This window comes from Protomyctophum parallelum (genome assembly GCF_964188405.1).
Source record: "Protomyctophum parallelum genome assembly, chromosome: 21".
NCBI lineage: Eukaryota > Metazoa > Chordata > Actinopteri > Myctophiformes > Myctophidae > Protomyctophum > Protomyctophum parallelum.
Window position 1 is genome coordinate 12,249,954 of NC_139713.1, and position 23,749 is coordinate 12,273,702.

A 23,749-nucleotide genomic window follows, 5' to 3' on the forward strand; every position below is an offset into this window, starting at 1 on the left:
CAATTGCACCCAAAAAACATGAACTTTTAACATTCAGTAGATTTTCTGTGATCTGGGGTTTTCTGGCTCAAACAGGTGCTCTGATTTGCCGGCAGTTTGTGATGTAAGATCCTGCAAATCCCATATATGTCAATGGGATTTGCCAGCAGATGTCACTGTTTTCACTGTTTTGCCTGTTTTCATTGTAGCTCAAAAGGCTTCCAAACCCCAAAGAAAACTTCAGACCACAGAAAATCCACTGAATGTTCAAAGTTCAGGTTTTTTGGGTGTAATTGAGGTCATAAAACCTAAAAGAAAAAAGAAAAAGAAAAATAAATTAAAATGAATGTCATTAAACCTTTAACCCATTTTGGTCTGAGGTCGATAAAAAAAAAAAAAGGCTTCTAAATCCTAAATCCTTTTTTCTGAAAAAGAAAACATGTTTCTATGTCAAGTGGTGCTCAACCTTTTTCATGTCAAGGACCCCCAGGGTTATCTCTATTGGGCCACGGACCCCCATCTCAAAATATGTAGTTGCAGGGACCCCCGCCCCCAGAAGGCAATATTTTAGTTAAAAATGTTCGCTCTGAAATATATATTCAAAGATTTGCGGCCCCTTTTTCAAGCCTTTTCAAAAATATCAGACCTACAAGCTCGTAGCGCTATGAGCTTGTAGATCTGATATTTTTCAATAGCTAAAGTATAACAGAATGCTCGAAACACCAACAGGGGTTCCCGTCCAAAATAGGTTAATACCTGGGAAAAACCATGGGGTTGGAGCCCCCAAAAACCCCCCCTCACACTGAGCTCCTGTTTGTGAGCATCTCTTCTCGGTTCCATCATTCGGGGCAGCGCTGGCCTAAGGGTTAGAGGCAGTGTTGTTTTTGGCAGCAAATTTCTATTTTTAGTTTTAGTCATAGTCTCTTGAATAGTTTTCACTTAGTTTTAGTCACATTTTAGTCACCCGGAATGTATTAGCGTTAGTCTAGTTTTAGTCGACTAAATGTCATGCAATTTTAGTCGACTAAATCTACAGGTGATTTAGTCGACTAAAATGTGTTTTTGGCGGGCCTTGGTGCCATCGTAATGGCAGATTTTATACTTGCTGAAAATAGCCGATCTACAAGCTCACAACGTGTCGCAGCGCGACGGGTTGTGAGCTTGTAGACCAAGCTTGAGCTATCCAACCAAGTGTAAAATGACTTATACTGCTCTTGTCCACTAGTCCCTTCCTAGCATTTTAGTATTTCATGACGAAATTGTCGATATATTTAGTCTTAGTTTAATCGTCATAGACATAGCTTAGTTTTCATTTAGTTTTCGTCAGTGAAAAAAGGTAGTCGATGAATGATTTTTCGTCTTAATTTTAGTCGACAAAAAACAACACTGGTTAGAGGAGCGCCCCTTGTTGCCGAAAGGTTGCCGGTTCGATTCCCCGGACGGGCAGGAACAATCTGGGTCGGGAAGTGATTGGTCATCACTCACCCACCACCGCTGAAGTGCCCTTGAGCAAGGCACTGCACCCCCAACCTGCTCCAGTGGAGCTGCTTAGTGGCCAACAGTATGAGACTGTGGTTGCACTGCATGGTCAGCTCCCAGGTTTTAATGTGTGTGTGTCTGTCTGTGTGTCTCTATGTGCAGGGCGTTGCTGAAAATGAGCACTTATGTGCTCAGCTACTACCCTGGGTAAATACAGGAGAATAAAAACAAAATAGGCTCCGACGTGATTCCAGAACCACCTTCCGCTAAACCACATGGACCCCACGGCGTCCCTATTCTGGGCATGACTTCTAAAGGATGTCTTTTAATATCTGCCGATGAAAGAATAAGCGATCTACAAGCTCACAATGGGTGGCATTGAGCTTGGAACGGCTGTTTTTCCATATCGCTGCTGTCGGGAAGAGACCACAAAATGTAATTTTTTCAGGAAATGAAAAAAATTAATGAAAAAAAAAACAGGAAATTAAAAAATCCTTACATTTAGAAAACAAAGCAATAGTGCCTCGTCAAAGTTGGTGTTGGGACTTTATATATTGTCAATTACTTGCATAAGAGGGAGAGGTGGTGGAGTTAGCTGCTTTTGCAGACAGTTTGAGAGGGGGAGAGGTGGTGGAGTTAGCTGCTTTAGCAGACAGTTTGAGGGTCCACTGGAGTTAAGAGGTTTTGTCCAAAGCGTATTTTACTACTTTCCATTAGTTCAATATTTTCGAAACGACACACAGACACATAAAGGGTGTTCAATAGCACTGATTTATGCAAACAAAAAAAAAATGGATCAGCAATGATTACATATTTTTAAATAGGGCTTCCGTTCTCCAATCACTCTCCATTATTATCGGCCTGACTGAATCAAACAAACTGAATGTTCTTTGGATCCAGGGGGTGCCTGGTCAGTTGGCGCACAGACCACATGCTCCTTGCGCGTCGCGAGTTTGAATCCAACGTCCATCTGGTTTTACAGCCCTGGTTCTGCCACGGGTAATTGGGTTATTTTATTACGCTAAAAGTTCCTTGGTCTTCGCTGTTAGCTGTTTCTCTACGTCGGCTGTAAAGCCATCCGTCATTTGCTGGAGCTGTGAGGAGCAGACAGGGAGAAGAAGAGGGGGAAAAAAACGTTAGCGTTGTATTTTAATAAAATAATCAATTTAGGAAAAAAACCCTGAAACTGTCAGATCTATACATACTCACAGCCTGATTCTAGTTAAAAACTAGTGATGGGAGAATAATCGCCAAACACATCAGTATTGGCCGGTTTTAGTTGTTTTTAGATTAATCGGCATCGGTTCGATTAATCAATCAGACCGATTAATTAATTGTTCCGATGAATTAATCTTTCAGATTAAATCGGTCTGTCTTTACAGATAAACAAGACCAAAGTAACAGCTTGAACATATCTATACAAAGCTCACACAATTAAAGATCAAAGGTATTTAAGTAAAATCTGACTTGTATTTTTTGTAGATCCTCTATTTTTTTAAATGGTGAAAATGTGGCGCAAATAAATATTCTTTCACAGCGAACGTTTTTAACTAAAAAATGTGCTTCTGGAGAGGTCCCTGGAGCAACATATTTTCAGATGGGGGTCCCCGGCCAAATGCATATAATTCTGGGGGTCCTTGACGTGAGATAGTTTGAGCACCACTGACATAGAAACGGAAATCGTTAGGATAGAAAATTGTCAGGATTTATAAAACATTTGTAGAATTGTCTCAGGTCTTAATGGGTTAAAATAGAGTCTATGTCATAGACGCTAGGCCAATCAGAATGCACTGCGGTGGATTCAAACCCCTCGTGTCGGCTGTGGCCACGCCCCTTTACAGACGGTGGATTCAAACCCCTCGTCTCGGCTGTGGCCACGCCCCTTTACAGACGGTGGATTCAAACCCCTCGTCTCGGCTGTGGCCACGCCCCTTTACACACGGTGGATTCAAACCCCTCGTCTCGGCTGTGGCCACGCCCCTTTACACACGGTGGATTCAAACCCCTCGTCTCGGCTGTGGCCACGCCCCTTTAAACACGGTGGATTCAAACCCCTCGTCTCGGCTGTGGCCACGCCCCTTTACAGGCGGTGGATTCAAACCCCTAGTCCCGGCTGTGGCCACGCCCCTTTACAGGTGGTGGATTCAAACCCCTAGTCCCGGCTGTGGCCACGCCCCTTTACAGGCGGTGGATTCAAACCCCTAGTCCCGGCTGTGGCCACGCCCCTTTACACACGGTGGATTCGAACAATAGAGTTCCCCCGCTATTAATTCCAGTGGAAGTTGCTCAGTGGCGTTTTGAAGCACTCGGAAGAACCGTCTACTTCCGCATTTGACCTCGTCAAATGCGGAAGTGCGACAGAGTGCTCAATGTCAAAGCCCAGCTGCTGCACGGGGTGTCCTCGTCATGAATCCACGGGTTCCCGCCTGCAGTTCACGCTCCAACCACTAGGGCCGAGTGCTTCAACGCTGGAGAGCCTCACTGGGGGGGGCTTGATTCGAACCCCTCACGCCCCTTCACACCCGAGACAACCTACCTGCTTTTCCACCAGTCGTATGGTGTCCTCCGACTGCCCGTCCTTGGCCTTCTTGACCCGTGAGAGAGCGTTGGCGCGGACCTTCCTCAACGAGTCCTTGGCCTTGTTGCCAAACTGTTTGGCCAGCTTGGTGAGGTTCTCACGGTGCTCACGGGTTACCCTGGAGGGAGACATGAGAGAGAGAGAGAGAGAGAGAGAGAGAGAGAGAGATGTCTTTACTTCTGCGTGGTGGTTACAAAAAAATATTGAACCAATGAAAAGTATTAAAAAAGTCCAGAGCCTCTCCCCCATCCCTCTCATGCAAGTAATTGACAATATAAAGTCACAATACCAACTTTGATTGTTTGTTATATACACAAGGTTTTCTTCATTTCCTGGAGTTGTATCCCTTTTGGAGTTATATTAGGTGGTTTCTTCAGCGACAGCAGAGATGTATTGTAAATACAACACAACAAACTAACACAGCTGTGCTGGTTGGATGTGGTCTCTCTGCTCTTCTATTGATAAATTGATGTCCTTACATGTGGGTTTGTAGAAATGGAAATCTAGTATAGTCCTGTAGACATTCACCACCAGTCAGTCACCACATATCAAGGTCACATATCGTCCTGTCATTCAGAAACGTATCTCCATATTTATTGTCTCCACCAGGCCGAAGGCATGGGGAGAGAGTATGTTTTGCACTCCGTCCGTGTGCGTGTGTGTCCGTCAGCTGATCTCCGGCACAGTTAACCCGGTCGGTGCAAAACTTTGCACACACACTCCCTGGATGCCAACGATGAACCTCTGCCCCAAATGTTCCACAACGGCCTGTTATAGCGCCACCAGGAGGCCGACTTTGGAAAACACATTTTTTGATATAAATCCTCCAGATTCTGTCGAATGAAATCGCTACACAATATCTCTATAGTCATGTGCTCAAGACCGATATTTCATATTCCATCCTAATTGGCTAACATTGGCTTTCAACGTTTGCAGGATTGGCCCGTGTTGAACAAAAAGCCTCACATCATGAACACAGCGTGCAATTTACGTGAAATCTTTCACACACTTTCCTACTAACTAGACTGAGGAATATATCCCACCCTTTTCACATTGGCCTGTTATAGCGCCACCAACAGGTGGATTTTTGCAAAACAATTTTTTGGAACAAAACGCCTGAAATCATCCAATTGCCATCAAAAGGCGTAAGAACAAATGCCACCCCTTTTTCACATTTGCCTATTATGGCGCCACCAGGAGGCCACAACCTGACTTGCCCTGGTGGAGACCTGTGCCCAGAGGGGCACTTTATGTAGTTTATTGTCCTTCCATTTCATAAATGAATGCCATATTTACTGTCTACGTGCCATTATTTTGCCTGTGACAGGCCCCAAAACAACGACACCGGGTCGTAGAGGTCGTAGAGGCCTCTGAGATGCACCAGGCTGGCCTGCCATAGGCTAGAGGCCTCTGAGATGCACCAGGCTGGCCTGCCATAGGCTAGAGGCCTCTGAGATGCACCAGGCTGGCCTGCCATAGGCTAGAGGTGCGGTTGGAACTCCCTTCTGCATAAATAATAATAGTGGGGTTCCGTCTCCATGTTAAATTTAGTTGTCATTTACAACTCATGTAAAAGTTTCACTTTCAGTACTAATTTGAAGGTGAGGGTCTATAGAACCATTTTGGTTCGAGTGGCAATCACCAAAATAAAATAATTGGCCTATAGGGGGCGTAGTCAGGTGCCAACCCCCATCAGCCCTACCAAAATATGTAAACTGTTGTAACTTTTGATTAAATTATCTGAACATATGAGATATGTATGGATTCACAATCAGGAGTAGCATTTGGTACTTAAACCTTATTAGACATATAATATTTGTTTCCACCCAGTATTGGTGTATATCCACAAAAATAGCAGGAAAAACGAGCTAAAAACTAGTAGTGGGGTCCCTAGACAGACCGTCATTTACAACTCAACAAAGGTTTAACTTTCACTTCTAATTTGTAGATAATGACCTATAGAACAATTTTAGTTCGAGTGGCAAGTCTACAAATTAAAAAATATATATATTTTTGCCAAATTTCCAAAATGGCCAAAATCGGAATTATGTTTATTTGAAAAATGTCTTAATTTTCTTATATTGCTGTTTTTTCTTAGTTTTTCTTGCTATATCAAGTTAATCCTGTGTGAGGAATCAACTGGATTTCAAATATTAATGTTTTGAATAATCTGATATAGAAACAAAATAAAGATGGCTGCCAATGTACATTGAATTACTACATTACGCCTAACTTCTATCCTGAAGTGCGATAGATAGTGATGTTGGTGCCTATACCTATGTTATCATGAATGACTAATTGTATAAAAACAAAATACATATAATAGGACAATATATAATATTTCACACAAATGAGACAATGCAGTACATAATTATGTGGGGAACTAAAGTTAGATATTGGAATATAATACACCACTCCTGTGTTATATTTGTTTATTTCATTTTTTTAGTTATACTATGTACTGCCACTATAGGGGGCAGAGTAGCAGGTGTGTCTTAATTGTTCAGACTTGGTAGCTTGTTAGTTATAAGACTAAGCATACTGCAGAAGAGCATGAGCTGCACTCTCTTGTATTATTTTCATTATTATTACAATAGTGAATGTAGCTATATGTGAATGTGAATGTAGCTATATTAATATAATATTTTCTATATTTTTTCATGATATGACCCTAACAGAAAACTAAACCTGGATAAAGTATGTGTTTGTTATGGCTGGGACAACGAAATGGCAGTTGTGCATTTTGTGCCAAAAGCAAACTGAGGAAAGACTTGTTTGCCCTCTTACAAATCCAGTTGCCAGTCGTAGAGAAGGAGCCTACACAGACATCATATAGGCCTTGCAAGTCAGTTCAGAGCAATTGACGCTTCTCCCCACCCAGACGTTGAACTTCCAGATGTAGAATCCATGAAGCTAAATCGTGCATTCTGGCATACAACTTGTCCGCATCTGTATAGGGCAACAGCACTTGACAGTGCAAAAAAAGGCATTCTGGGCCCAGGCCGTAGCGTAACGGTCTGGGCACCGGACTGGTAATCCAGTCGCAGTGTGCCGCGGGTTCGACTCCCGGACCCGACACGGCCTTTACTGCATGTCATCCCCCCATCTCTCTCCCGTTTCCTGTCAGCCTACTGTCTGTCCCTTCAAAAAGCAATAAAAGGCGTAAGCCGCAAAAAAAAAAAAAAAAAAAAAAAAAAAAAAAAAAGGCATTCTGGAGGTGCTGTGGCATTGGCAAGAAGATCATGCCGGACTGGTGCACCTGTTAATCGTAATAAATGTCTCTTTTGTGGTGAAGAAACATATGTAGCAGACCATTCGTTCCAGAAGGTAGAACTCACCCAAGAGATAATCGACAAGGCAGTTGCGCTGGGAGAAGACCGTATCGTGGCACTCAATGACTATCCATATTCATAAAAAACACTTTAGGATCATTCATGACATGTTTAACTTTTTTGCTTACCTTCAAAATATCAATACCACAAGAGAGCAATCAGTGCAGCTCATGCTCTTCTGCAGTATGCAGTCTTATAACTAACAAGCTACCAAGTCTGAACAATTAAGACAAACCTGCTACTCTGCCCCCTATAGTGGCAGTACATAACTAAAAAAAATATATAACACAGGAGTGGTGTATTATATTCCAATATCTAACTTTTGTTCCCCACATATGTACTGCATTGTCTCATTTGTGTGAAATATTATATATTGTCCTATTATATGTATTTTGTTTTTATACAATTAGTCATTCATGATAGGTATAGGCACCAACATCACCATTCTAGGTTCAACAGGATAGAAGTTAGGCATAATGTAGTATTCAATGTACATTGGCAGCCATCTTTATTTAGTTTCTATATCAGATTATTCAAAACATTAATATTTGAAATCCAGTTGATTCCTCACACAGGATTAACTTGATATAGCAAGAAAAACAAATGAAAAACAGCAATATAAGAAAATTAATTAATTAATAAAAATTAATTTTTCAAATAAACATAATTCCGATTTTGGCCATTTTGGAAATTTGGCAAAAATATATATATATTTTAGTTTGTAGACTTGCCACTCGAACAAAAATTGTTCTATAGGTCATTATCTACAAATTAGAAGTGAAAGTTAAACGTTTGTTGAGTTGTAAATGACGGTCTGTCTAGGGACCCCACTACTAGTTTTTAGCTCGTTTTTCCTGCTATTTTTGTGGATATACACCAATACTGGGTGGAAACAAATATTATATGTCTAATAAGGTTCAAGTACCAAATGTTACTCCTGATTGTGAATCCATACATATATCATATGTTCAGATTGGATAATTTAATCAAAAGTTACAACAGTTTACATATTTTGGTAGGGCTGATGGGGGTTGGCACCTGACTACGCCCCCTATAGGCCAATTATTTTATTTTGGTGATTGCCACTCGAACCAAAATGGTTCTATAGACCCTCACCTTCAAATTAGTACTGAAAGTGAAACTTTTACATGAGTTGTAAATGACAACTAAATTTAACATGGAGACGGAACCCCACTATAAGGCCATTGGGAAGGCAGGTTCATTTCCCCCTCACTTCCTGAACAGCAAACGCTTTCGCAGATTAAAGGTTTCCGCCCGACTGCGACAGCCGTTGATAGCGACTCCGACTGTCAGCTCCAACTCCACGACGTTTTGTTTTCATCTGCTGGTACGTAGGACTCCTTCTCCTCACGCAGGATTAGGAAAAAAACTTCCTATATTTCAACTCGGCCCCTTTCTTTCATTCCTTCCTTTATTTGATTTGTATCCGTCTTTGGGACTAATTTGTAAACAAACCGGGGGTAGTGTCTATTTACTGCAAACAATACGGCCTAATTACCGATTCCAGGGTCAATCGAGAGACTATGGAAGTGCGAGTGGCGGCTCGGTGCGAGTGGTGGCTCGGTGCGAGCCCAGACTGATTGAGTGGCGGCTCGGTGCGAGTGGCGGCTCGGTGTGAGCCCAGACTGATTGAGTGGCGGCTCGGTGCGAGCCCAGACTGACTGCAGGCGTTGAAGCGAGCCTGCTCTGGCGTCCCTCCTCTGCCAGATTAACACCTGCTGCTGCTCCACGCACGCGCACGCGCACACACACACACACACACACACACACACACACACACACACACACACACACACACACACACACACACACACACACACACACACACACACACACACACACACACACACACACACACACACACACACACACACACACACACACACACACACACACACACACACACACACACACACACACACACACACACACACACACACACACACACACACACACACACACACGGCCCGGATACATACGCATGTGAAAACACACAGGCATACCTACACAGATAGACCAGCAGTATATTATGCATGCATGCAAATAAACACCTATGAAGATGTGAACTAATAAACACTCTGTGTGTGTGTGTGTGTGTGTGTGTGTGTGTGTGTGTGTAGAGCGCAGAAAGACAGGCAGAGGGGTCGGTATTGAGCAGTGGTTCCAAAACATTCCCAATGAAATTATAGGGGGAAGAAAAGGGGATATTTAGGCTACTCACGACCCATAAAAACCTATCTGTCTGTGAACCAAAAATGGATCCAGACCCAGAGAGAGAGAGAGAGAGAGAGCTACACTGAACAGAATGGAGGGACTGGGCCTATAACAACACAGCAGGGGTCTCTCCACACGTACTGTACTCTGAGTACAAGTCAAATAAACGTGCCAGTAACAGCTATGGACACACACACACACACACACACACACACACACACACACACGAAGAGAAGGAAGGAACATAGACGTAAAAGTGGAACGGACCATTGGAGTGAATGAAATGAGAGAGTTGTTGTTGGGGGGGGAAACATAAGTGGTATAAACCAGGGACTTACAGAGAGAGAGAGAGAGAGTAAAAGAAAAAGACCAGAGGCAGGGGAAGTGTGGCCTTCAAGGCTCTGTGTGTGTGTGTGTGTGTGTGTGTGTGTGTGTGTGTGTGTGTGTGTGTGTGTGTGTGTGTGTGTGTGTGTGTGTGTGTGTGTGACTCACTTGGGAATGGGCACCTTGATGATGGCCCCGTCCACCTCTGGGTTAAGTTTCATGCTACTCTCTCTCAGGGCACGGGTGGCAGCCGCTGTGGCCTGGAGGGGGCGTGCACACGCACACGCACACACACACACACACACACACACACACACACACACACACACACACACACACACTTAAGTGGATAGGTGTCTAGAGCCGGGGGAAATGGACATGGCCCAGACAACTGCAGGTAGTGGCCCTGCAGGCCCCAGCTGGCAATCATTAAGGTGTGCGTGTGCGCGCGTGTGTGTGTCTGCGTTTGTGTGTGTGTGGCTATAGTGTGAAGGTGTGTATGTGTGCGCTTATGGGTTTTCTGGGGTGGAAGTGCCTCAGGCCACTGTCAGACCTTGGCCTTATGGGAGAAGACTGAGGGGCTGCAGTGCCCCCACCCCCCCCTGACCCCCCGTGACCCCCCAAAAGCACTGATTTATACTTATTCGCAGGACCAGAGAGTCCCGTGGGTGGAAAATCTTAGCCGATCTACAAGCTCACAACGCTTAGCACGGCGACGCACTGTGAGCTTGTACATCAGCTAGAGGAAGTGGTGTTTGTGTGCGCTTACAGAGAAAGACAGAAAGAGGAAGTCCTTCACGGACAGAATTATCCAGAACATTCTTAACCCATTTTGGGGCGGGAACCCCTTTTGGTGTATTAAGCATTCTGTTCTACTTTATAGCTATTCATAAAAATAGCAGATCTACAAGCTTGTAGCGCGCCACTCTGCTATTTTAGAAAAGTCGTGAAAATGTGGCACAAATCTTTGAATATATATTTCAGAGCGAACATTTTTAACTAAAATATTGGCTTCTGGGGGGTCCCTGAAACTACATATTTTGAGATGGGGGTCCGTGGCCCAATAGAGATAATTCTGGGGGTCCTTGACATGAAAAAGGTTGAGGACCACTGATCATAGACACATGGGTTTTTTCAGAAAAAGATTAGGATTTAGAAGCCTTTTTTTTTAATCGACCTCAGTCCAGAATGGGTTAAAGTTTAACCCATTCTGGACTGAGGTCGATTTAACCGTTAAACGGAGAGAAACACAATCTGTTTGTTGTATTGGTGACTATTTTGTTCTCATGACCGCCACGTGAATATGGTCAGCAGTGGCGTGCACAGATAGACACTAGGTGGTGCTAGAACACCTGCCCTTTGCCCTCTGGACAGCAAATGTGCCCTTTAGAAAAAATATTTTTAATTTTTTTGTATGACCAGTATGACCGGACCATGGTGACATTGATCAATTCTTGATAAAAAAGCTTCTAATATATTATTTATGCCCCGAAACCGAAATCTATAAATCTCACACTATTAAGGCAACCAACCGGTTCCACACGCTGCACAACGTGCCCTTTTTTCCACTTGAGCACCTGCCCCTCTAAATGTCTGTGCACGACACTGATGGTCAGTATGATGACTGTATATATATATACAGTTGCAGCACCGCCCCCTCATTTTTCTCATCTACGTTTCCTAAAGTATTTATTTAAAGACCTGTGTAAGCCTCGGTCAGAGCCAACTCGGATCGTGACAACTCATGACAACATTTTTGGGGCCGAACAAATATTTTTGAAAGAAGGAAAAAAGGGCAGGTTACTTTTTTATTATTATTTGTTCGCCTCCAAAAAATTGTGTATGTTGTCATGAGTTGTCACGATCCGAGTTGGCTTTGACCGAGGCTTACGCAGGTCTCTAAATGAATACTTTATGAAACGTCTCGTGGTCATGAAATGGGGCGGGGCTGCGACGCTCTATTGTCATCTCAATACTCACTAGGTTTCTGTTCATGTATTTTGGTCAGTTTGAGCCTTTCTACCACATGAGAGACAGGAGACTATGTAGAGAGAAGAGGGGGACGGACATGAGACAGAGACAGGAGAATATGTAGAGAGGAGAGGGGGACGAACATGAGACAGAGACAGGAGAATATGCAGAGGAGAGGGGGACGGACATGAGACAGAGACAGGAGACTATGTAGAGAAGAGGGGGACGGACATGAGACAGAGACAGGAGACTATGTAGAGAGAAGAGGGGGACGGACATGAGACAGAGACAGGAGACTATGTAGAGAGGAGAGGGGGACGGACATGAGACAGAGACAGGAGACTATGTAGAGAGGAGAGGGGGACGGACATGAGACAGACACAGGAGACTATGTAGAGAGAAGAGGGGGACGGACATGAGACAGAGACAGGAGACTATGTAGAGAGGAGAGGGGGACGGACATGAGACAGAGACAGGAGACTATGTAGAGAGGAGAGGGGGACGGACATGAGACAGAGACAGGAGACTATGTAGAGAGAAGAGGGGGACGGACATGAGACAGAGACAGGAGACTATGTAGAGGAGAGGGGGACGGACATGAGACAGAGACAGGAGACTATGTAGAGAGGAGAGGGGGACGGACATGAGACAGAGACAGGAGACTATGTAGAGAGGAGAGGGGGACGAACATGAGACAGAGACAGGAGAATATGTAGAGAGGAGAGGGGGACGGACATGAGACAGAGACAGGAGACTATGTAGAGAGGAGAGGGGGACGGACATGAGACAGAGACAGGAGACTATGCAGAGGAGAGGGGGACGGACATGAGACAGAGACAGGAGACTATGTAGAGAGAAGAGGGGGACGGACATGAGACAGAGACAGGAGACTATGTAGAGAGGAGAGGGGGACGAACATGAGACAGAGACAGGAGAATATGCAGAGGAGAGGGGGACGGACATGAGACAGAGACAGGAGACTATGCAGAGGAGAGGGGGACGGACATGAGACAGAGACAGGAGACTATGTAGAGAGGAGAGGGGGACGGACATGAGACAGAGACAGGAGACTATGTAGAGAGGAGAGGGGGACGGACATGAGACAGAGACAGGAGACTATGTAGAGAGGAGAGGGGGACGGACATGAGACAGAGACAGGAGACTATGTAGAGAGGAGAGGGGGACGGACATGAGACAGAGACAGGAGACTATGCAGAGAGGAGAGGGGGACAGACATGAGACAGAGACAGGAGACTATGCAGAGGAGAGGGGGACGGACATGAGACAGAGACAGGAGACTATGCAGAGGAGAGGGGGACGGACATGAGACAGAGACAGGAGAATATGCAGAGGAGAGGGGGACGGACATGAGACAGAGACAGGATAATATGCAGAGGAGAGGGGGACGGACATGAGACAGAGACAGGAGACTATGTAGAGAGGAGAGGGGGACGGACATGAGACAGAGACAGGATAATATGTAGAGGAGAGGGGGACGGACATGAGACAGAGACAGGAGACTATGTAGAGAGGAGAGGGGGACGGACATGAGACAGAGACAGGAGACTATGCAGAGAGGAGAGGGGGACGGACATGAGACAGAGACAGGAGACTATGTAGAGAGGAGAGGGGGACGGACATGAGACAGAGACAGGAGACTATGCAGAGGAGAGGGGGACGGACATGAGACAGAGACAGGAGACTATGTAGAGAGGAGAGGGGGACGGACATGAGACAGAGACAGGAGACTATGCAGAGAGGAGAGGGGGACGGACATGCACCACAGTTGGAATCAAACAGGTGAAGTTGAGATCATACAAATGGTACATGCCATGGTAAACATTATTTGCATAGCGCCTATTTCCAAAGCATTTCACATGAATCCATTGACGAACGCACGCACTCACGCACGCACGCGTCTTGCTCACGGACACTTTGACACGTAGCCATTGGACATAGTCTATAACTACAGCAGCATTCTGTCCGCTGCATGAAGTCACAAGGGTTTAATTACTCGTCCCTTTCCACATGAAAGGACCTTACATTCTGTCCATTCTTAAGATGCCGAGTTTGGTTTAAGATATTTTAGTCTATAGGACTTACTGGACTTCCACTAAATTCAGATTGTAATTATAGTAGCGCTCAGAAATATCAATGACCCCCGGGGCGAAGAATTAAATCTGATTTCAAAGTAGTGTGACCTCTTCCTATTGTCATTCTTAATTATACACCAGACTGGAACAGAGAAACACTTTGGCCTGTCGTCGTCGCCGTCTGGTGGTGTGTGTGTGTGTGGGTGTGTGTGTGTGTGCGTGTGTGTTCAGCATGTCGACTCCGTCTGGTGGAAACCTTGTATGTCCTAAAAAAAAAAATAGAATAGAAAGTATCTGTTCGAATGCGTCCAATATAGATATCATTAATCACAGGCTCTTGTGAGCATTTGTCATTGTTCAGTAGGGGCCTCGTACAAAGCCATACTCGAGTTGTGACAAATCATGACAACAAACACTTTTTTTTCTTCCTTGTAATTATTTGTTTGGTCCAAAATATTGTGTTTGTTGTCATGATGTGTCACAACTCACAGTTGACTTTGTACGACGCTTAAATAAATATTTGTTGAAATGTCTATGGGAAGCATGCATTGGGAATGAATGAATGAATGGTTTATTTCGGTCCTCGTTTACAAATAAAAATACAAATATTCGTTAATTTACTTAATTTATTAAATTTTTGATACAGTAACTATTAAACAATCAAAAGAAAAGATTTCTGTGTGAAACATACTGTAGGCTGTGTGTGTGGATGGATGGATAGTGCAGGATCTTTTCTTTTAAGGCAAAGATGTATGTTTAAACAGTGATTCACTGGCAAATATACACAGACATTTAATTTTAACAAATACAGACAGCACCTTGACATGAACACAGATTCTGCACCATCCAGAGACAGACCAAGTTCAGCAATGTGCAACGTTCTTAGCATTGCTAAATACAAGGCACGCGATACGACATGTTGCATAATGCAAATCCTTAATGGCCACACTGCACATCCAATAAATCTAGGGGTGTGGCTAAGAATCTGGGGGTTGGACTAGGGGTGTGGCTGAGAAGAAGTACTCAGAGATACCTACGGAAAACCTAGGCTGCGTCCGAATTCATTCCCTATGCCCCATAAAGTGCACTACTTTGGGGTTCCGCCATTTTGTTATAGTGTCCGAATGTGTAGTGAGCATTTTTGCACCCTAACGTAGTGGACTGAAGTATCCCACAATGCACCGGGAATTGTAGGGAGCATCCGATGGTCACTACAAAAACACAGCGAAGAAAATCTGCCCCATAATGCATTGCACAAGCTCGCTCTTGAGCGCACATGCACGCGTTTGCGCACGTGCGCTGCTTCTGCATGCATGCGCGCATTGCGCTCCAACTCAGAAGAGGCATAAGTTGAACCAGCGAAAGAACTCAACACAAATGTACTTTTTAAACTTTCGTTTTCCCTTCCCTGGCGGATCTCGAAGCTACAGATCTCGAGACAAATGATCTGTGCATTTATTTGAAATTTTATTTTATTTATAATAAATCTACTCGTTACTGCTGTTGAATTAGTTACATTTTCGCTAGAAACAGACTGTATATCATATCATTATATGAGTGACTGACTGTCGCAAACGATACAGAGACACCTCCCTGACAATAACACCCAGACAGCTTGTTTATTTTTGGACCACAATGCTTATATGAAAAGATTTTAAGATGAGCCCATGTTGTTCTCCATAGAGAACTTACTTCCGTGAACCAGGCAGAACCAGGGGATGAGCGAGTGACGTCAGGACTTCAGAACCAGGGGATGAGCGAGTGACGTCAGGACTTTAGAATCAGGGGATGAGCGAGTGACGTCAGGACTTTAGAACCAGGGGATGAGCGAGTGACGTCAGGACTTTAGAACCAGGGGATGTGCGAGTGATGTCAGGACTTTATAACCATGGGGATGAGCGAGTGACGTCAGGACTTTAGAACCAGGGGGATGAGCGAGTGACGTCAGGACTTTGGAACCAGGGGATGAGAGAGTGACGTCAGGACTTTGGAAGCAGGGGATGAGCGAGTGACGTCAGGACTTTAGAAGCAGGGGATGAGCGAGTGACGTCAGGACTTTAGAACTAGGAGATGAGCGAGTGACGTCAGGACTTTAGAACCAGGGGATGAGCGAGTGACGTCAGGACTTTAGAACCAGGGGGATGAGCGAGTGACGACAGGACTTTAGAACCAGGGGGATGAGCGAGTGACGTCAGGACTTTAGAACCAGGGGATGAGCGAGTGACGTCAGGACTTTAGAACCAGGGGATGAGCGAGTGACGTCAGGACTTTAGAAGCAGGGGATGAGCGAGTGACGTCAGGATTTTAGAACCAGGGGATGAGCGAGTGACGTCAGGACTTCAGAACCAGGGGGATGAGCGAGTGACGTCAGGACATTAGAACCAGGGGGATGAGCGAGTGACGTCAGGACTTTAGAACCAGGGGATGAGCGAGTGACGTCAGGACTTCAGAACGAGGGGGATGAGCGAGTGACATCAGGACTTTAGAACCAGGGGGATGAGCGAGTGACGTCAGGACTTCAGAACCAGGGGATGAGCGAGTGACGTCAGGACTTCAGAACCAGGGGGATGAGCGAGTGACGTCAGGACTTCAGAACCAGGGGGATGAGCGAGTGACGTCAGGACTTCAGCGCTCTATTTAGCCCATTACATTATAGCTGAAAACACAATGCGTACACGTACATAGTCTATTTTCATGCAGTGCCGTCATGTGACAAAGTACAACATAGCTTCTGGATAGTGGATACACAAGGTTTCTGCCCGACAGTGACGCTATGCCAACAGTATACGTGTTAAACACTAGACACGTGTAAAAGGAAAAAGAAAAAGCACGTGTAGAATTTAATCTGGCCTAGCAGCAACCACTATATTACGAGTGCTGAAGTTAAAAGAAGGGAAAGGGAGATGAAGTCAAATCCACTGAGTCCCTCCGACAGCCACGGAAACCAGAGAGTCACACTCCTCAAAACCTCTCCTGCAAACCGCATTGGCAATTCCCCGAGCCCAGGCATTATACAGAGAGCGCAAATGTGCAATGTCAGGGAAAAGGCTTTCTAGCCTCCTCTGATTTCTCACTCGGGCCTTTTTCGTCTTTTCCACTGGGGGAAAAAAAAAGAACATGGCAGTGAGATTAAAGGAATTTATTTGTATGTATTAAATTAATTCATGAGGTCCAGTTTCTTTTCTTTTCCCCCTTTTGTTAGAAACCCATCCGGAATGCAGGCAGGCCCTCCCTCCCCTCTCCCTCTCTGGTTCTTCGGTTGCTTCTCTCTGAGTGCAGGGTGATCGATTCCACCCATACCTATGTTTGATTGTTCTCAGCATCAAATTCATCACCGTTCCCCCCCCCCCCCCCCCCCCCCCCCCCACCGCCCTCCCTCACCAGTCCAGCGGTTACGGAAAACCCGAGCGGAATTCTCTGGAAAGGCCAGGCATGTTCTGGTTAATATGTTGGGGAGGAAGAGGAATTACACTGAAGTTTTACATCAAACGCCCGACGGCCCAGTTCAAAGCAACAAGGGCAGCAGAGAGGAGTGAGTGTGTGTGTGTGTGTGTGCGTGTGTGTGTCCGTGTGTGCGTGCGTGTGTGTGTGGACGCAGAAACGCAGTGTTTTAAGAAACACTGTTTAAAATGGGCTAGGATGCCTTGCAAGCGATTCCTACGCAATGCACAAACATAGCACAATCATACTGTACATACATGAGACAGAAAGACATACAAACGCAACACACACACACACACACACACACACACACACACACACACACACACACACACACACACACACACACACACACACACACACACACACACACACACACACACACACACACACACACACACACACACACACACACACACACACACACACACACACACACACACAGCCCCTGATCTTTGCATGTCGTTAACAATTTAAACCAGTATTCTAAATAATAGCAAGGCATGGCGTGAGCTTGTACTAAGATCAGCTATTTTTTTTTTTATATTTTGTTCCTCGCCTATAAAACGACTTGCCCAAAACAGGGTACGGCATGCAGGCTGAAAGTGGTTAATTAATTAATGCATACAGTACACCACATTGCCTCTAGCTGAGATCAACAGCCTCCCGGCGTGTGTGTCTGTTGTTCATTCCACTGTACCTTCCCAGGCTCCTGTTAATGAATGGATGGAAAAACAATGGCGAGGGCCTCCGGAGCGTTAGGGTAATGGATAGGCATCATTATAAGCCTATTAGCCGCTCTGGGCGCTGCTTGCGCACTCACCTCCATGTTGGGCCATGAGTTAACGTTGTGGAGGCTGGTAGAGTATATAGCATGTGGCTACGACTGTGTGTGTGCGTGCGTGCGTGTGCGTGTGTGTGTGTGTGTGTGTGTGTGTGTGTGTGTGTGTGTGTGTGTGTGTGTGTGTGTGCGGTCTCTATAGGTCAGGTCTGTGTGTGAAATAATGGGTGTGGGGCATATTTAACACAAGGGTCACTGAGCCCGACATAGGTGACAGATTGAATAGCTTCAGTTCTATTGACCACTTAAGCCGGTAGCATTCGTTCAAAATGGGTTTCGTGAAAATAGCCGAATAACAAGCTCCCAATGCGTAGCGACGCAATGCAAAATACTCATAATCCCCCCCCATTATAATAACATGGCTAAAATAGGGACGGCGGTTTGACAGTGGTTAATGTGTGCGAAAAGGCGCCCAAAGGCTAATAGAGACAGGACAATATAGCCAATGTGCCTGTATTCTGCATTTTACGGGGGACGGATGGACACTGTGGTATGCCACCTTTACACTTTTTGAATTTTAGATCAGCTATTTTTGCTATTTCGAAGAGGGAAAAAAAGGCTTAATAAGTGTGATCATTAGGGTTTGAGCAAAGAGAATCAAAAAGGTCAAGATCAGCCGAATTATCCATTGTTTCCGACTTCAAGGAAATATTTCTTTGGAAGCACAGAGGTGTATTTTGACTAATACTTTTGTTTTGGCCTTTATAATGTCATGGTAATGTCAAACAACAAAAACAAACCACCAAAACATTATAGCTCATTTGAACCCATTTAGAACTGACACCAAATTATACAAATGTCTTCGAAATCAGACAAAGACAGTTTTCTGATAAACCTCATGTTTCTATGTCAGTGGTTCTCAAACTATTTCATGTCAAGGACCACAAAAATGATATGTAATTCCCCACCTCCCCCCTTCGCTCTGAAAGAATATATAATATATTATAATATATATATAAAAATGTATTTAACCAGTAAAAACACATTGAGACTGCGTCTCTTTTTCAAGTGGGGCAAGAGGCAGAATACATATTTACACTTTCAACGCTACACTGTTCATGTCAACTTATACAACAGCCAAATAATACATCCGTGAAAAATACCTCCAGAAGCCACTATACAATATTATACAACAATACTCCAAAATAGTACACTGACAATAATGTAGTGGAGTAGAAGTAAAAGTATTGGAAATTGGAAATACTCAAGTAAAGTACAATAAAGCTCAAAATTGTACTTAAGTAGTAGGCTACAGTACTTATTGTATAGTACCACTAGACGCCTGATGAAGCTCAATGGTAAAACAATAAATAAAAATGCATTCAAAGCCAGGGCAGAAGAGGAAACCCTCTGGGGTTTAAATTAACCCATTTTGGGCCGGAACCCCTTTTGGTGTTAGCATTATGTTATGCTTTAGCTATTGAAAAATAGCAGATCTACAAGCGGTGGCGCGGTACGAGCTTGTAGGTCTGCTATTTTTGAAAAATCATTTTTAGAATCTGATCTCAGGTCAGAATGGGTTAACTTTTGCTGTGCTGCTACAGTGAAAGGATGTCAAATGGAAAATAGAATCGACAATGGTGATAAAAGCCCTTTTGGTTTTTTTACACTCAGGCGTGATTACAACATAGTCTGATCTTTGTGATTTTTGTAGATGGCAGCAAAGAGTGCTGGAAAGAATGTCGTTCTGAAAATGGGCCGGTGTCGGTACTCAATTGTTCATGAATGCCTTATTTCAAAGTCAAGCTATCGACAGGAATCAGATAAAGAAAAATCTTGGGTGTTAAATTGAAATCCTAAAACGTCTCTGAGCTATTTCTACTGTATGCTGGAACAATGCACGTTTAGAATGTGTATTGAGTTTCCATCTTGGCTGCATTTTTTGCATCTGAAACCATGATTAGCATAGCATATTAGCATAACAACATCTTAGAAGGACAGGGAGAGAAAATAAGTCACAAGAGAACAAATAATCCACTCCTTCCCGACCTGAGGGTAAAATTAGGTCATTTCCTACTCTGTGACAGCTCACACACACGCACGCACGCACAAACGCTCTTACACTTTACCCCCCAAAAAAACAATGAACTCTAGTGATCAATCACGTAGGATCAGAGAGCCAGTTGGAGATAAAGGCAGGTCACGTTTCAGGAAAAAAAAAAAAAAAAAAAAAACGTATACCTTAACCACTTGAACCCCAGGGAACATATAGCACCTCAAACATAGCAGATCTACAAGCTCAAAACGCATCGTCACCGACGCCACACACGACACGTTTTGAGCTTGTGGATCTGCTATTTTCGGTGAAGAGATGTGGTTTAGACGGTTGAACTCGAGTCTGTTTTCACCAAGACTGGAGAGTTTAACTAATGCAGTATATAACTTGACTGGAGTCCCACCACGGCTCTATGCTAGATCCTCTAGTATTTCCCGTTTCCCTTTGGCATAAAGATGCACAGCTTGTAGATCTGCCGTTTTTGCAGAATTTGTGCATGTGCGCGTGCGAGTGCGAGTGTGAGTGAGTGAGTGAGTGAGTGAGTGAGTGAGTGAGAGAGAGAGCTCCTTACTTCAGGGAAGCTGGTCATGTTGACAACTAGGAGCTGAGGTGACTTCATGGAGATCTGCCCCAGCTGGTTGAGGGGGAACTTCCCATCGGCAGTGGTCACCACGACGTGGTCCAGAGCCCCTGAAAAACAAACGGAACAGAGAGAGGTCACCACGACGTGGTCCAGAGCCCCTGAAACACAAACGGAACAGAGAGAGGTCACCACAATGTGGTTCCAGAGCCCCTGAAACACAACAGAACAGAGAGAGGTCACCACAATGTGGTTCCAGAGACCCTGAAACACAAACGGAACAGAGAGAGGTCACCACAATGTGGTTCCAGAGACCCTGAAACACAACAGAACAGAGAGAGGTCACCACGACGTGGTCCAGAGCCCCTGAAACACAACAGAACAGAGAGAGGTCACCACAATGTGGTTCCAGAGACCCTGAAACACAAACGGAACAGAGAGAGGTCACCACAATGTGGTTCCAGAGACCCTGAAACACAACAGAACAGAGAGAGGTCACCACGACGTGGTCCAGAGCCCCTGAAACACAAACGGAACAGAGAGAGGTCACCACGACGTGGTCCAGAGCCCCTGAAACACAAACGGAACAGAGAGAGGTCACCACGACGTGGTCCAGAGCCCCTGAAACACAAACGGAACAGAGAGAGGTCACCACAATGTGGTTCCAGAGCCCCTGAAACACAACAGAACAGAGAGAGGTCACCACAATGTGGTTCCAGAGCCCCTGAAACACAACAGAACAGAGAGGTCACCACAATGTGGTTCCAGAGCCCCTGAAACACAACAGAACAGAGCGTGGTGCTGTTGCAATAAGGGCCAATTCATACTCCTATTTTACCGCTGTTTCGGCGCTGTAGTGACGAAATTTTCAGTAGCACCGAAGAGCCGACTTTAGTATAATGTTATACTTTAGCTATTGAAAAATAGCAGATCTACGAGCTTGTAGGTCTGCTATTTTTGAAAAATCGTGAAAATGTGGCACAAATCTTTGAATATATATTCTTTCAGTTTCAGTTTTTAACTCAAATCTTTAATTCTGGGGGGGTCCCTGGAACAACATATTTTCAGATGGGGGTCGCATATTGCATGTAATTTTTGGGGTTCTTGACATGAAATTTTGAGAACCACTGATATAGAAACATGAGGCCCCCATTTCCGATCACCTGCCGATACCGATTCTTCCCGATCCGATATTTATATTTTATAGAACACGTTTATTGCCACATCACAATAGTACAATATCCCAAAATCACAGATAATTTCCAGTCTAATGTAATGATATGGATGTAATATTGATACTAGGTATGTCCCGATTTTTTTTTGGCTCCCGTTCCGATCATTTGAGAATGACGTGATCAGCCCCTATTTCCGATCACCCGATCCGATCGGGACAACCCTAGTCACATATAACCCCCTAAAAGACAGCCGGTCAGCAGGAAGATTCATGAATGTATAGCCCATTTAGGCCGTTTTCACAAAAACCTCATGTCATTCTCAAACATTTTAATGTCAAGGACGCCCAAGATTATATGTAATTGGCCACCGACCCCCCCCCCCCCCTCCCCATCTGAAAATATGTAGTTCCAGGGACCCCCCCCCCCCCCCCCAGAAACAAAGATTTGAGTTAAAAACTTTGGCTCTGAAAGAATACATATTCAAAGATTTGCACTACATTTTCACGATTTTTCAAAAATAGCAGGCCTACAAGCTATTTTTCAATAGCTAAAGTATAACATAATGCTTAAAACACCAAAAGGGGTTCCCGCCCCGAAAATGGGATAATACACATTTGTGAATCCTGGCCTAAAATATTGTCTACATATTTTAGGCCAATAGAACAAACTATGTCCCACTTTGAACAAAAGACTAGCCTATTGGCTGCCCGGGCTACTGTGAGCTAGTAGATTGGCCATACTTTTGGCTAATATTCCGCCACCAGAATATCATGGATGCTGAGGTTCAAGTGGTTACAATGGCTAACAAGGGAGAACTAATACTGGAAAAAAACTCAAAGCCCATTGGTAATGATCAGAGCCATGGTGAGCCGCGGCTCGGTAGAAGTGTGTAATAAGCATGGAGTGAAAGACCACTGTGCGATTTTCTTTCCGTGATCTGTATGCGGTCTATCCACCACAAACGAGAGGTGCATTTTCACAGAAGTGAGCGTATGTATTTTGTCTTTCTTTCTTTTAACACTCCGTCTCTCCACCACCCTTTCCTTTCCTCCCTCCCTCCCTCCATCTATCCATCTCTCCCGTTCCCTCCGTCTGGCTAACCTCAGATGAGGCTGTTTCCTCCTCCAACTCTCTGTCTTACATCACTGCCTCCCTCCCTGCCCAGTGAGGTCTGCGGCTGTGTGTGTGTGTGTGTGTGTGTGTACGCGCTTTCATGCGTGCGCGTATGCACATGCATACGAGGACTATGTCTTTATACCTCTCTCTCTGTGTGTGTGTGTGTGTGTGTAGATGTTTCAGGGTGAAGGGGAGGTGAGCCAATGGCGTAATTGTCTCTATACAACCTTTTTATCCTTGTGCTTTTGAGGGCAAAGAACACGTTTAGTATTTGCTCATTAGGAGCACATGGAGACACAGCGGAAAGCATAGATGAAACAGAATATAACAGAATATGAAAGGTGTGGCTGTGAAACGATTAATACAGTGACGACCTGCTCATTCACGGACCACACCAAACTATTTGACTGACACATTGTCTATCTGGCTGCCAAAGTCTCTGTCTACCTGTTTTGACTCAAAACAGCCCCTTCATCCCAGCTGGTGCACCACGTTCCTGTCACCGGTATGTGTGCCTGTATACCGCACTGTTGAAAAGAGAGCTGAGCCAGAAGGCAAAGCTGTCCGTCTACCGAGCACTCTTTGTTCCTACTCTCACCGCTGGTCATG

General features: G+C 44.7%; 1 protein-coding gene across 2 annotated transcripts in view; it reads right to left on the minus strand.

Annotated features, from left to right (window-relative positions):
* Positions 1-948: 948 nt before the first annotated feature.
* mrrf (mitochondrial ribosome recycling factor) overlaps positions 949-23,749 on the minus strand; it is a 43,049-nt gene continuing 20,248 nt past the window's right edge. The window contains exons 4-8 of one of the 2 annotated variants that reach the window (XR_014570905.1): positions 20,841-20,959; positions 10,096-10,187; positions 3,995-4,154; positions 1,658-2,552; positions 949-1,152 (exon numbers count right to left, since the gene is read on the minus strand). Coding sequence is in view for 1 of the 2 variants with exons in the window: in XM_083793019.1 (XP_083649145.1) it covers positions 2,475-2,552; positions 3,995-4,154; positions 10,096-10,187; positions 20,841-20,959 (449 nt within the window). In the remaining variant the exon portion in view is untranslated. Of the gene's footprint in view, positions 1,153-1,393; positions 2,553-3,994; positions 4,155-10,095; positions 10,188-20,840; positions 20,960-23,749 lie in introns of those variants that run through there. The other variant, XM_083793019.1, reaches the window with a different exon arrangement.